Source organism: Malaclemys terrapin, chromosome 10 (assembly GCF_027887155.1).
Source record: "Malaclemys terrapin pileata isolate rMalTer1 chromosome 10, rMalTer1.hap1, whole genome shotgun sequence".
Classification (NCBI taxonomy): Eukaryota; Metazoa; Chordata; order Testudines; family Emydidae; genus Malaclemys; species Malaclemys terrapin.
In genome coordinates, this window is record NC_071514.1 from 52163139 (window position 1) to 52177941 (window position 14803).

Sequence of the window (14803 nt, forward strand, 5' to 3'; positions counted from 1 at the left end):
GGTAGGTTGGGAATAGTTTTATTCCTTCTTCCCACCAAGACACAGAGGCGCTTGGAATGGCAGGTAGCAGAGAGTGCTAAATCTACTGCCTCCTTGATCTTTTCATTCAAGTATTCTCAACTGATTTTAATTCAATCCTAAATAAAAATGCTCCCACATTGAGAGAGCTTGATGCTGAGTTTGAGCCCAAACCAAATTAAAACAAGCCCTTCCTGAATGGAATTTCTGGTGGAAAAGCTGATAGTCATTTAGCTATATCAACCATGCTACATTACGCCAACATTTCTATGCTCCCCACCAGTTTTCTTGTTTCAAGTACCATAATCAACGAGAAAACATATCAATATAAACCACATTTCTAACAAAAAAGCAGATTCCTCAGAGCACAAACACCAAACCCATATTTCTGAATGCTGAGCCCTTATGCAGTGTGTGTAAGCATCCAGGCGTGAAGAATTTTAGGGTTAACCTCTAGAATATTGATGCTGAAGTAGTAATGGACAATTTGACAGCAAGCAGGAGCTTAATGCATGAATACAACATTTTTACAGCTAAGTGTATAAAGAACTGAGAAATGTAACACTGGAGAGTGGTATTACCTGTCCCTGAAGTGACCACAAACTGTTGTAGTCCCAGGTATACTTCCAAGTTATCCTGCAGAACTGGGAACTGAAAAGAAAAAAAAAAAGGGACAACACAGAGGTGTGATTTTAATGTTAAGGCAGATAGACTTTTAATGCTTCTCCATTACAATTAATTTGGGCCAGAGGACAATTACTTCCCATTTTCTCCTCCTCTCCCCCCTCCCCCCTGCATATTTAGTCTCACAAAAGGCATTTGGAAGAAGGGATTGTAGGTTTTGGAGGATCTAATACCTTAAGCTTTTCTAGTCTAGACAGCTAGCATCAAACCCAGAAAGGTCCCCGTGTTAGAGAAATTCCTCAAGTAACAGCTGTCCTTTCCACATCAACACTGATCGTCAATGCAGACATGACTGGATACCTGAGAAGGGCAGTGATGGCGCAGCACAGGCTGTTACTAGTCATTATTGAAATACACACTCAGCCCCGCATGGGACCCAGCAGTGAACAGAAGGTGGGGCTGCCGATCAGGATTGAGGTGCACATGCAGGGATGGGTGTGGAAAACTTGCATTGCACCATCTCCATCAGTTTGTCATCTTTACAACTGTTAATAATGCCACCCCCAATATACTCCACTTAAAAAAAAAAAAAAAAGAAAAAAAAAAGAGGTTGAGTCCAAGTGTTTTCAGTCCTTCCTTGATGTAGTATATGGGGAAAATGTTGCAGCCACTCTGCTAGCAAGCTGCTAACAGTAACACGAGTGGATGGATATCCTCAAAGAAAGGAACCAAGGGAAGGAACATCCTGTGTAAGAGGTTGTCTCCAAGGTCAGGTATTCAGAGCATTAAACTCCCCCATAACACAAAAGTCATTACCAATTACTAGGAACACTAACTTGCCAACAGGATGTGCCTACGTGAAGGAAGATGCTACACACAAAACACTGAGTGTAGAAAATATCTTGGCTGGTTCCCCAACCGACCATGTTACTCTAGCAGTGCATACTGTACGTCTGTTCACATTGCCAGTGGCTAAGTCAACCCTAGTGTATTCCTCCGGAACTCAAGATCTAGCTTTTTTTAACAGATAAATCAAGAAAAATAGGTCCCTTCCATCCCTTCTAACCTGGAATAATTCCCCTCTGATGCCTACAAGCAAGGACAGAGGTTTACCAACAAGAACTTTCTCCTTCTTTGAATACAGCCAAAAGCACGCATGGCTAAGGCTGCAAGTCTGTCACGGATTCTGTGATTTCTGGGACCTCTGTGACATCTGCAGCCGTTGGTGCGACTGACCCCAGGGCTACTCAAGCCAGCCACACTGGCCACTGCTGGGGCAGTCTCTGGCTACTGCACCACCCTCCCCTCCCCCCAGCGATGGTCCCAGGCCACCCCCTGCCCCAGAGCATCAGCGGTTCCCTGGTCCACCCCACCCCCCCCAGAACACCCCTGGTGCCCCACCTCCAGAGCACCTAAGATTTAGTCAGGGGGTATATAAGTCATAGACTGGTCTCGGGCCATTAATTTTTGTTAACTGCCCTTGACCTGTCCATGACTGTTACTAAAAAGTATCCATGACTAAATCTTAGCCTACGCATGGCTTATGCTAAAGTTTTAGCAGTTTAACTCTTGGGACTTTATTGGCTCTTCTCTTCCCTACAGAAACCTAGATATCTAGGTTCAGTTTCTCCCTTTGGGATTAAACTTTTTGGTAGGTTGGGAATAGTTTTATTCCTTCTTCCCACCAAGACACAGAGGCGCTTGGAATGGCAGGTAGCAGAGAGTGCTAAATCTACTGCCTCCTTGATCTTTTCATTCAAGTATTCTCAACTGATTATAATTCAATCCTAAATAAAAATGCTCCCACATTGAGAGAGCTTGATGCTGAGTTTGAGCCCAAACCAAATTAAAACAAGCCCTTCCTGAATGGAGTTTCCGGTGGAAAAGCGATATATATATATATATATATATATATATATATATAGCTATCTAGATAACTACTCTGTTGAAGTGTGGTCATTCACTCCCCAGCGCCAGGCACCACATGCAGAACGTCCAGCAGATTAGAGACGGATTTACTGTGATTCAGTTTATTCTGGAGTCAATTTCACTTACTGATTTGTGGTCTAAAGGCTGATCACATGTTACAAGCGCATTTCGCAAACTACTGTAACATGTGCATGAGACTCATTAAGTGTTTCTTGGGTTATCTAATGTCCTAGAATGAACTGAGCAGGACTCCAAGGAAAGATACCTAATACTGAAACAGGAGTTCATATGAAGGAACACAGCCACAGGGTTAGAATGTTCTTAAAAAGTCCAAGTAATATTAACAACACAGGGAAATGTTTTTTAAAACCATGTTTTCTTCACCAAATGCAGTTTGCTTTCTGCATTTCACTCTGCACTTACAGTGAAAGGGAGACCAAGCCCTTTCACTATTGTTTGTAGTAAGGTTCACTTGCTGACTCATGCATTAGCAACGTGCTGCAAACACTGCAGGGGAATGTTTCTATTCATACAAACAATTCTTCATTGGAATTAAACAGAAATCTTTCCATGACTTTCCATAATCTTAGAAAAGATTTTTCACAAACATGCTTTTGGGACTTGACAATACCAATGTGTGTAACGATAAGAGAAAGCAAGTGAGCTTCATTCTCTTCTCACAAACAAGTTTTCTGCTTTTCAGGGAATGTGTTCCATGCCTTCAGGTACGTAGACAGCTCCATGACATACCACAGTAGAGTAATTACACATGCTCAGTGATCCTAGTGAATTCAGACACTTTTCTTCCCATCCAGAAGGAGCATTGAACAATACTAACTGTTACACTTCTGAACTCAATAGTTTCATGTCCCAAGATTAGCAGCTTGAGAACCACGCTAACTGCTTTTCTCCCACACAGCTACAAGAAAAGGCTATTTCACAGCACTGCCATCTTAATAAACGCCAAGATAGTGACATTGTCACAGATGAAGACAAATTTTCAGTAGGGCTGTCAAGCGATTTAAAGAATTAATTGTGGTTAATCACGTTGTTAAACAATAATGGAATACCATTTATTTAAGTATTTTTGGATGTTTTCTGCATTTTCAAATATATTGATTTCAGTTACAACACAGGATACTAAGTGTAAAGTGCTCACTTTATATTTATTTTTTATTACAAATATTTGCATTAAAAATCAAAAGAAATAGTATTTTTCAATTCACCTCATACAAGTATTGTAGTGCAATCTCATGAAAGTTGAACTTACAAATGTAGAATTATGTACAAAAAATAACTGCATTGAAAAATAAATATGTAAAACTTTAGCGCCTACAAGTCCACTCAGTCCTACTTCAGCCAATCACTCAGACAAACAAACTTGGTTACAATTTGCAAGAGACAATGCTGCCCGCATCTTATTTACAATGTCACCTGAAAGTGAGAATAGGTATTTGCATGACACTGTTGTAGCTGGCATTGCGAGATATTTACATGCCAGATGCGCTAAAGATTCATATGTCCCTTCATCTTCAACCACCATTCCATAAGACATCCATGCTGATGATGGGTTCTGCTCGATAACGATCCAAAGCAGAACGGACTGATATATGTTCATTTTCATCATCATGAGTCAGATGCCACCAGCAGAAGATTGATTTTCCTTTTTGGTGGTTAGAGTTCTGTAGTTTCCACATCTGAGTGTTGCTCTTTTAAGACTTCTGAAAGCATGCTCCACACCTTGTCCCTCTCAGATTTTGGAAGGCACTTCAGATTCTTAAACCTTGGATTGAGTGCTGTAGCTATTTTTAGAAATCTCACATTGCGTTTTGTCAAATCTGCTCTGAAAGTGTTCTTAAAACAAACATGCTGGGTCATCATCAGAGACTGCTATAACATGAAATATATGGCAGAATGCAGGTAAAACAGAGCCGAAGACATACCGTTCTCACCCAAGGAGTTCAGTCACAAAATTAACCCATTTTTTAACGAGCATCATCAGCATGGAAGCATATCCTCTGGAGTGGTGGCCAAAGCATGATGGTGCATACGAATGTTTAGCATATCTGGTACATAAATACCTTGCAACACCGGCTACAAAAGTGCCATGCGAATGCCTGTTCTCACTTTCAAGTAACATTGTAAATAAGAAGCAGGCGGCAGTATCTCCTGTAAATGTAAACAAACTTGTTTGTCTTAGCGATTGGCTGAACAAGTAGGAGGACTAAGTGGACTTGTAGGCTCTAAAGTTTTCACTTTTTTTTTTTTTTTTTTTTTAAAGAGCAGTTATGTAACAAAAAAAAATCTACATTTGTAAGTTGCACTTTCATGATAAAGAGACTGCACTACAGTACTTGTATGAGGTGAATTGAAAAATACTATTTCTTTTATCATTTTTACAGTGCAAATATTTGTAATAAAAATAATATAAAGTGAACACTGTACACTTTGTATTCTGTGTTGTTTTAGAAATAAATGTATTTGAAAATGTAGAAAAACATCCAAAAATATTTAATAATTTCAATTGGTATTCTATTGTTTAACAGCGCGATTAATTTTTTTGAGTTAATTGTGTGAGAACTGCCAGCCCTAATTTTCAGTATTTTTTGCTTCTCCCTCCCTACGGTTTACAGAGCCCTATCTCCCTACGATCTTCATCTATGGACTGCCGTGTATTTTAAGTTAACATTCCACCCTCCTTGGAGCATCATCTCACCATTTGCCTTACGTGCAGTACCTTCGCCTTATGGAAAAGCCAAGATGAATATGCTGAAGGTCACAGCAGAGTGTGCAGCTCTGACCCTTCAGCATATTCATATGTTCTTCTGGGCTTTGAGAAGATTTCTACCATATCTTGGGCGGCGTGCCAGAGCACACTTGTGCCTCACTCACTGAATGTACAGGGACATTTGAAATTTGGATCAGTCTAGAGATGAAAACTGGTAACAGCAGAGTGTGCAGCTCTGTCCCAGTTTTCACCTCTAGACTGATCCAAATTTCAAATGCCCTGGGACATTCAGAGAGTGAGGCACAAAAGTGTGCTCTGGCACGCCCCCCAAGATATGGTAGAAAACTTCTCAAAGCCCAGAAGAAAATCTGAAGCCTTTTAAATTTATGGCCTTGATTTTACCAAGATTTGAATCCAAAAGCACATCCCTGTGCCTCTTCTCCGTAAGCATTGCACAGCAACCTTCTACCAGTGTTTGTACAACAAAACCTTGAGAGCAGAGCTCATGTCGTATGTTGCAAAGCTGCTTCATCTCAGCTTCTCAGCAGAATGACTACTTACTAGTGTAGAGAAGGCATGAGTCGGCAGGAGCTCCATGACTTTTGCCACTACTTCTAGGCTCTGGCGTAAGTACCGCTGCCACTCAGTCTGCTGCTGTGGGGAAAAAGACCAGGGTAATCACCTCTTATTTCCCTCCAAGCGGAAAGTGGAAAGAGCTGGCCTATATTTAACAAGCTGGTAGGCCGTAAGTACTGGAGAAATGACTAACCTGTACCTACCAGGGTTTGGCTTCTGTCTGAACATCTGAGAATTGAAACAATATATAGTTTATAGGAGTTTCTTACTTTGTCAGCAATCTGAGCTGGAGTTAAGATTTGCAAGCTTTCATTGACAAAGGCAGTTAACAATGCTAAGTAATTGTGCATCCATGTCATATCACTTTCTGGCCTTCTAGTAATTGTGGTGTCCTTTATTCTGTTTGTATGCTCTTATTCTGGAGCACATCAGTGTTATTCTAGAGCAAATTTTCAAACATTGTCTTCTATTTAAACATGCCCTCCCTTGATAAAAGGACCAATATCAAATAAGGGCTAAGTGTCATATGACAACAGTGTCCAAAATCAAAGAACCATTTTCTGCCTTGGTCTAAAAGAGGTTGTTTTTTTTTAAACACACACAGAGGAACTAAACCCAACTCCTACAAATAATGGTTATTGCAGAAGTATACACAAGATTATTTTGCTATAGAGAAACTGGACTGACTGTACACTCTCTCAGCCTGGTTTCCCTTTGTGACAAGCCCACAATTTGTTTTACTTTCACAGCCTCTTTCCCCAACCCAGCCATATCATTAAGAACTGGCTTACTCATCACTCTAAATCATCATCTAGACTCACTACAGCTACCATGTCACTTCGAGAAGAAATACCATATGCAAATGGAAAGAGTAGAGTTCAAATGGCTCTTAAATTAAAGCTGATTTTTTTCTGCTTCATTTTATTTGCTGCACTATAATGGAAATTATCTGCCTCCACTGCACGCTAAAAACAGAGTCAGGCAGGACAGCAACACAAAGTCCATTAGTGAAAACATTTCATGCTTCTTTCAACCTCAAAACCCACACAGCACTGTATATTTTGCTTCATGCATGTAACAGCTGCCTTCGAACTGAATATATTTCTGCACTTAAAATCTAGGTTCAGAGAGGCTAAGTGCGGAATCATAGCACTGCTGATCTCTTAATGCTCTTGATTTGGAATGGTGAGGATGCTGACAAGTTGCTTAGACACATGCATTATCCTGGCAGCATTGAAACTGTTAAGATACAAGAGATATCAGCAAGAGGTGAAAATTACTAGTGTGAAATAGTGGTCTAGCCTGTATGTTGAAAAAGTGACCAGATCCTGGCAGGAAATTTCAGAGGTACTCAGTACAATCCAGCAGTTTAGTATCGAGGCATGCAGTTTTCCTACCAAGTCTCGGTTTCTTACATCGTCATCTAGAGTCTCGTCATCCAGCTCCTCCAACTGTGCCTGGTTGTACCTGAATTGTATTCGATTCAAAACCTCTGTCAGCAGCAGAACCAAGGCGTCTTCGTACCTGCCAGGAGTGAAAGAAGAAAAGCACAAGATTGAGGAAAGGGAGTTCTAGTAGAATACTCTTGCAAACCCTCACCCCCTTCCAGTGAGGAGCAATGGTAGGTCCTGTATCAGCTTAGGGAAAACCTTTGCCTCTCAGGGCCTACAACGCTGCCTTACAGAATTGTTTGCTGGGGAGACATCAGACATTTACAGTTTAACACTGCTGTGGCTAACAGCTTTTCTAAGCTATAGTATGTGCCATATGATGATGCAGAGAAACTGCAACAAGAACTGATTAACTTTCAAAGTTGAGTAGGTTGACAGGAAACTAACAGCAATAGAGGGAGCTGAAGAGAAAGAAGATCTGGAAGATAGCGAAGCATGACTTTAAATGAATGGTCTCCATTTGAAAGAACTTGCTACTAATTACGTGGCTCCTGCTTGCTAGTAGCCATTTAACTGTACCTCTTTCGAGGCGTGGACAGTGCTTTTAAATCATAGAAGATTAGGGTTGGAAGAGACCTCAGGAGGTCATCTAGTCCAACCCCCTGCTCAAAGCAGGACCAACTCCAACTAAATCATCCCAGCCAAGGCTTTGTAAAGCTGGGCCTTAAAAACCTCTAAGGATGGAGATTCCACCATCTTCCTAGGTAACCCATTCCAGTGCTTCACCACCACTAGTGAAATAGTGTTTCCTAATATCCAACCTAGACCTGCAAAGATGGGTTATAACCAATGGTCAAGTTCTGCTTCTTGCTGCTAAAAAGCCAAGCAGAGATGCCAACCACAGTTATCAAAATCCTATAATACGGATAGGCAAACAATTAAATAACTTCAAAACTGCAACACCACTTGCTCTGACCACCACATTATTCTGATTAACCTTTGTCCAAGGGAGAGACCAACTTGTAAATGGGTGGGGTGGGAAAACCAATCCTCAAGTCTTAACTATACAGCAAAGGTTCAGATAGATAGCAAGATTGTGGGCAGGTAGTAATGGTTTAAACTAGAAGGTCATCCCCAGAGTACTTATGTCTTCCAGTGCCTTCATGTGGTTTAGGCTAAGATTTTCAAAAACCTAAGTGCCTATCTTTAGGCATCTAAATAAGTGGCATGATTTTCTTAAGTGCTTAGTGCCTTGTAGCTCCCACTGACGTCGTACTTGTTTTGCTGTTTTGAAGTTGACCCGTTATTGTGCAAGAAAGTCATGATAATTCTTTCACACCTACAGCCAGCATCAGATTTTATTTACTCAAGATATCTGCAATGTAGCATAAAAAATTCAAAAATGTTTTTTCCCCCACAATCAACTACGAGTAATGCCAAATTGCAAAATCAACACAGAACAGCCCTGGGCTGGAACACAGCCAGCAGCCACCAGTGGTGACACAGGACTGTCAAGTTGCTCTGGAGACCCAATGTTTCCTACCATCCTTTTAGAAAACAACTGCTCTGAAGAATGTCCCAGGTCATGCCTTTCTCCAGGAAAGAGCAGGCTGGAAAACTAGGAATTTCTCTATACTAGTAACAAGAAGAATCAGAGCATGTAAGGGACAGTCCAATCAGCTGTGCCCCTAACTGAGCAGTCAGATGCTTTCAATGAAGGGTTGCTATACTATCGGCGTGTTACTGAAAAGATGATGTAAACATGGATTTGGTAATTTGTATGCTACGCTATTGGTTTAAATGTAAAATTCATAAACCACAGGGAACAGGAAGTTTCACACGCTATTCCTGTGGTGTAACCACACCTACATCATCAAATTAAGACATATAAACACTTCTACAACAGTCTGCATGTTTGATATAGCCATAGAAGCTTTAGCTAAAAACAGGCACCTTTACAGAAAGAGCAATACAAGTTTAGGCAGCTCATAGAATATCTTTCTTTGAAAATCAGAAATGCGATCTTCAACAAAAGAAGCTAATATTACTCTGATTTTTTCCTTTATCACAAAAAATGAATATATAACTAGGCAAGGTATGTGCCCACGATCACTGTGGGAAAAGAGGGAGAAGAGGAGTGACCAGTGAGAATTCGGCATAATTGTGTGCAGCTTGGTGAACAGTTTATTGAGACTGGCAAGTTCTCACATCTGAACTCATCTGAAAAATCCAATAAAGCAACTCCCAGCATTGAACAGACAAGGGCTGGGTGGGTTAGCTAGTTTTGCACTTGTTCCTATCAGAATGTCTTTTTTGGCAACACATCAGTTATTTATATTTAGCATGTTCACTGGGAAAGGAAGGGTTTTCTTGTAGTCAGCACAAACCACGACATGTAATGGAGAGTTTTAAATCTGCCTACTTTGAATACAGGTCTCCCTTGTCCTCATGCTAAGTAGTTTTAAGCCATTGGTGGAGATACTTGCCCAGAGCTGCCAAGATGGTGGTAGCAAAGGGATCTATGGAACAGGGGCTGAACCATCTGCTTTAAACATAAGCAGACAAGCAGACAAAGAGGAGAAACTGCTAACTTTAGCTTACCTGATACATTGTGTTATAGAGGTTCAATTCCCTTACACCAATGGCGCTATTAAGTCATTTCTCTTAATAGAGAAACATTCACCAGGTAACTTTGTTTTTAAAATCCATAAACCATAAAACTTGCTAATTCATTAATGGTAACTATCATTCACTAGCTATATTCTTGGTCTACTATGTGTCTTAAAGCTAGGAATATGACTGAGCTCCTTTTTGACTTTTTGTTAGAAAATATGTTATAATCACATATTGTAATCAACAAATTTTTGTTTTTTCTGGTTTCTATGGTCATGCATATGTATTATGACAGACCCAGACCAGTGGGGTACAGGAGGGCAAATATACTGGTCACTGGATGAGTAGTTTTCTGTTCCCTGAGTGACCAGAGCAGGGGCTGCACTAGAGTAATCAGGAACCTGCTAGAACCAGTTAAGGCAGGCAGGCTAATTAGGACACCTGGAGCCAATTAAGAAGAAGCTTCTAGAATCAATTAAGGCAGGCTAATCAGGGCACCTGGGTTTTAAAAAGGAGCTCACTTCAGTTTGTGGTGCGAGTGTGAGGAGCTGGAAGTAAGAGGCGCAAGGAGCTGAGAGTGAGAGGGTGTGCTGCTGGAGGACTGAGGAGCACAAGCGTTATCAGACACCAGGAGGAAGGTCCTGTGGTGAGAATAAGGAAGGTGTTTGGAGGAGGCCATGGGGAAGTAGCCCAGGGAGTTGTAGCTGTCATGCAGCTGTTACAGGAGGCACTATAGACAGCTGCAGTCCACAGGGCCCTGGGCTGGAACCCGGAGTAGAGGGCGGGCCCGGATTCCCCCCCAATCTCCTAATTGACCTGGACTGTGGGTTCTTCCAGAGGGGAAGGTCTCTGGGCTGTTCCCCAACCCACATGGTGAATCTCTGAGGCAAGAAAATCCGCCAATAAGTGCAGGACCCACCAAGATAGAGGAGGAAGTTTGGCACACTGGTGTTAGGAGTGGCATCTTGGGGTGCACAGCGCGGCAGAAGGAGGGTGATTTAAAAAAAAAAAAAAACACACAACAACAACAACAACAACAAGGGAGAGGGTTTATTTTTTTCCCCACCATAATGGATGACGTAGTGCGGGCACTGATACAAGGCGGCCCAGCAGGAGGCTACCCGTGTCCAGGCAGCCGCCCAACAGGAGGCAGTGCGGCTGCAGCAAGAGACTAATCGCCTGCTGATGGACCAGGCTGCTCAAGACCGAGCTATGTTGCAGGAACTGGTAAACCAGGTAAAGTCCCTTACAGAGCTGAATTGCGGCCATGATGGGACGTGGCTCATTCGAGCCAGCCATTGGCTGCAGAAAATGACACGGGAGGATGATGTAGAGACATACCTTCTGGCCTTTGAGAGGACAGCCCTATGGGAGGCCTGCCCTCGAGATCAGTGGTCTGGCATCCTTACCCCATTCCTGTGTGGGGAGGCCCAGAAGGCCTACCATGATCTGCCTGAAGAGGATGTGGCAGACTACCCCCTGCTGAAAGCAGAGATCCTGGCCAGATCTGGGGTAACGACAGCAGTGCGGGCCCAGTAGTATCAGAGTTGGAGGTATCAAGACGACAAAACCCTGTGGTCCCAATTGTATGACCTCATCCATCTTGCACAAAAGTGGTTGCAAACAGAGTCCCGGAGTGCGGAAGAGATACTAGCGATTCTGGTCATCGACCGATACATGAGGGGACTACCACCAGACCTTTGTGCCTGGGTAAGCCAGAACGAACCCTCCACCTATGATGAGGTTGTCGCTCTGGTAGAGAGGCGAAGGACAGCGAGGGAGCTGACCCGACCAGTTAAGGAAGAGGCACCCCGGGTTAAACTAGCAGCACCAAGCCCTAAAGTTCGGGTGACTGGGCAACCAGGAGGGCCCAGGTGGAAAAAGAGAGAGAGGCTGAAGGCCCATCAGAGGCCACAAAGAGTCGGAGCACTGAGGGAGAAGAGGATCGTGACATTAGACTGCCCAAACCAAAAGACTGGGGAATGCCTAGGGCTCCATACAGATGTTATGCCTGCGGGGACATATAGCTGCACAGTGTCCCAATGCTGAGGAGCCTATGCAGTGTAACCTGGGGAACTGGGCAGATCCATGCTCCCTAATCCACCTTATGTGGGGTTAGTGAGACGCCCACATGTATATCAGACCAGTGAAACTAAATGGAGTAGGGACCACAGAACTGGTTGATTCGGGGAGTGCTATCACGCTTATCTCAGGGAAGCTCCTGAAGCGTAGTCAACTGCTGCAGGCTAAACGTACGGGGATAATATGTGTCCATGGGACAGTTAGTTACTACCCCACCATCCCAGTAAAAATAGAGATCCAAGGGAACACTACTGAGGTAGCAGCAGGTGTAGTCCCTAAACTCCCATACCTGGTGCTCATAGGGAGGGACTTCCCAGGGTTTGGAAACTTACTCCCAGTAGGGGGATTGGAGAAAGATGGGGACCCTAAAATTGGTGAGGCATCCACAGCAGACTGTCAACCCCCAATCTTCTCTGAAATATCCCCAGATTTGTTCTCCACTCCCAGACAGGGTAGAAAGACAAAAAGAAAGAAGGGCAGCTAAGGCCTTGGGAACCCAAATACTGACCCAAAGCCAGAGGGTCGTTCTTGTAGGTAGGCGGGCCCGCGCAGCTGAAAAGGAGGCCACGCAGGAGGGAGAAGCACCCGAGTCTGACCCCCACCCTAACGCTTCTGAACCAGTAGAGGCAACAGAGACTGGGCCCCTAGATCTTGGGCAGATTAGCCCCGGGAGAGGAAATTTTGGATGGGACCAGGCAGAAGACCCAAGGTATGACAACATTAGGAAGGAGGTGACTGAAATAGATGGGGTCCCCGTGGAAGGGAAAACTCAGGGACCAGGACCCTACTTCATAATGAAGAAGGATCTCTTATACCGGGTTGCACCAGTACAGGGGCAGAAGGTACAGCAGATCCTAGTACCACAAAAACACCAGAACGCTGTATTAAGTCTGGCTCATAGTTATCTTTTTGGGGAGCATTTGGGGGTAGAGAAGACCCTGGCACGAGTCAGACGACTGTTCTTCTGGCCCGGAGTACATGAAGAAGTGCGGAGGTACTGTGCCTCCTGCCCGGAGTGTCAGCTGCACAGTCCCCGCCCCCACTTGAGGGCACCTTTAGTACCACTTCCTATCATAGAGGTCCCCTTCGAGCGAATAGCCAAGGACCTAGTGGGACCCCTGGAGAAGACGGCTCGGGGCCACCAATATATACTTGTTGTTTTGGACTATGCTACTCGCTACCCAGAAGCCGTCCCTCTGCGGAACACGGCTTCTAAAACTATAGCCAAAGAGCTGGTGGGGATCTTTGCCCAAATGGGGCTACCGAAGGAGATATTAACCAAGGAACCCCATTTATGTCGAAGCTAATGAAGGACCTCTGTACGCTGCTCCATATACATACCCTGAGAACTTTGGTCTACCATCCGCAGATTGATGGGTTGGTAGAAAGATTTAACCGAACCCTCAAGGCTATGATAAGGAAGGTGGTAAGTCGGGACGGGAAGGATTGGGACACCCTACTACCCTATCTTATGCTCGCTATTCAGGAGGTACCACAGGTCACAACTGGGTTTTCCCCTTTCGAGTTATTATAGGGGCATCACCCCCGTGGCATGCTAGATATCGCCAAAGAGATCTGGGAAGAGGAACCCAATGAGGGGAGAAATATAATAGAGCATGTAATGCAGATGCTAGACCGGATAGCCTGGGTTAGCCCTATTGTACGGGAACATTTGGAGAAGGTACAGGAGGCCCAGCAAACCCATTACAATCGCCAGGCAAAAGTGCGATAGTTCCAACCAGGGGATTGGGTTATGGTGTTGGTACCCACGGCAGAAAGCAAGCTTCTGGCCCAACGGCAGGGGCCCTATGAGGTGGTTGAACCCGTGGGGGAAGTAACCTACAAGGTGCGGCAGCCAGGACTCAGAAAACAAGAACAGATTTATCACGTTAACCTTCTGAAACCCTGGCATGCACAAGAGGCATGCACAACGGTCCAAAAAGACCCAACCCAGGAAAACAAGCCTTCCAAAGAGGTGAGAGTGTCTCCCGATTTAACACCAGACCAGAAGAATGAGATGTCTGAGATGATCTTCCGGAACCAAGATGTGTTCTCGACAAAACCGGGTCGAACAACCGAGACATATCACCACATTGTCACGAACCCTGGGGCCAGAGTAACAATGAGGCCCTATTGGGTGCCAGCAGCAAAGAGGGAGGAAATAAAAGCAGAAGTAAAAAAAGATGCTGGAGTTGGGGATCATCGAAGAATCCCACAGTCAGTGGCCCAGCCCAATCGTGCTGATGCCCAAACCTGATGGCACCTCAAGATTTTGCAACGACTTCCGGCGACTACACGAAGTATCCCAGTTCAACGCGTACCCCATACCTCGCATAGATGAGCTAGTGGACCATCTGGGTAATGCCTGGTACTTGACTACCCTAGACTTGACAAAGGGGTACTGGCAGATTCTCCTTGCAGAAGACGCAAAGGAAGAGGGTCTTTTTCAATATACTGTCCTCCCTTTTGGACTACATGGGGCCCCAGCTACCTTTCAGTGCCTCATGGACAAGCTATTACACCCGCATAACAATTATGCTGCTGCCTACTTGGACGATGTGGTCATTCATACCCCAGACTGGGACACCCACCTGGAGAAGGTGGAGGCAGTCCTCGATACCTTCAGGCGAGCTGGCCTTACAGCAAACCCTGCCAAGTGCGCTGTAGGGTTTACAGAGGCCAAATATCTTGGCTACATTGTGGGAAAAGGTCTGGTAAAACCCCAAGTGAACAAGTTAGAGGCCATCCAAAATTGGCCCTGACCAAGTCGCAAGAAACAAGTCCGGGTGTTCCTAGGTGTGGTGGGGTATTACCAACGATTTATCCCCCACTTTGCCACAAG

The 14803-nt window shown here is 44.2% G+C and overlaps 1 protein-coding gene across 2 annotated transcripts in view; it reads right to left on the reverse strand.

Annotated features, from left to right (window-relative positions):
• The window catches only part of XPO6 (exportin 6), a 104152-nt gene that overhangs the window by 27977 nt on the left and 61372 nt on the right, over positions 1-14803 (reverse strand). The window contains exons 10-12 of one of the 2 annotated variants that reach the window (XM_054041771.1): positions 7291-7399; positions 5861-5950; positions 600-669 (exon numbers count right to left, since the gene is read on the reverse strand). In XM_054041771.1, the coding sequence (XP_053897746.1) occupies positions 600-669; positions 5861-5950; positions 7291-7399 (269 nt within the window). Of the gene's footprint in view, positions 1-599; positions 670-5860; positions 5954-7290; positions 7400-14803 lie in introns of both variants that reach the window. The other variant, XM_054041770.1, reaches the window with a different exon arrangement.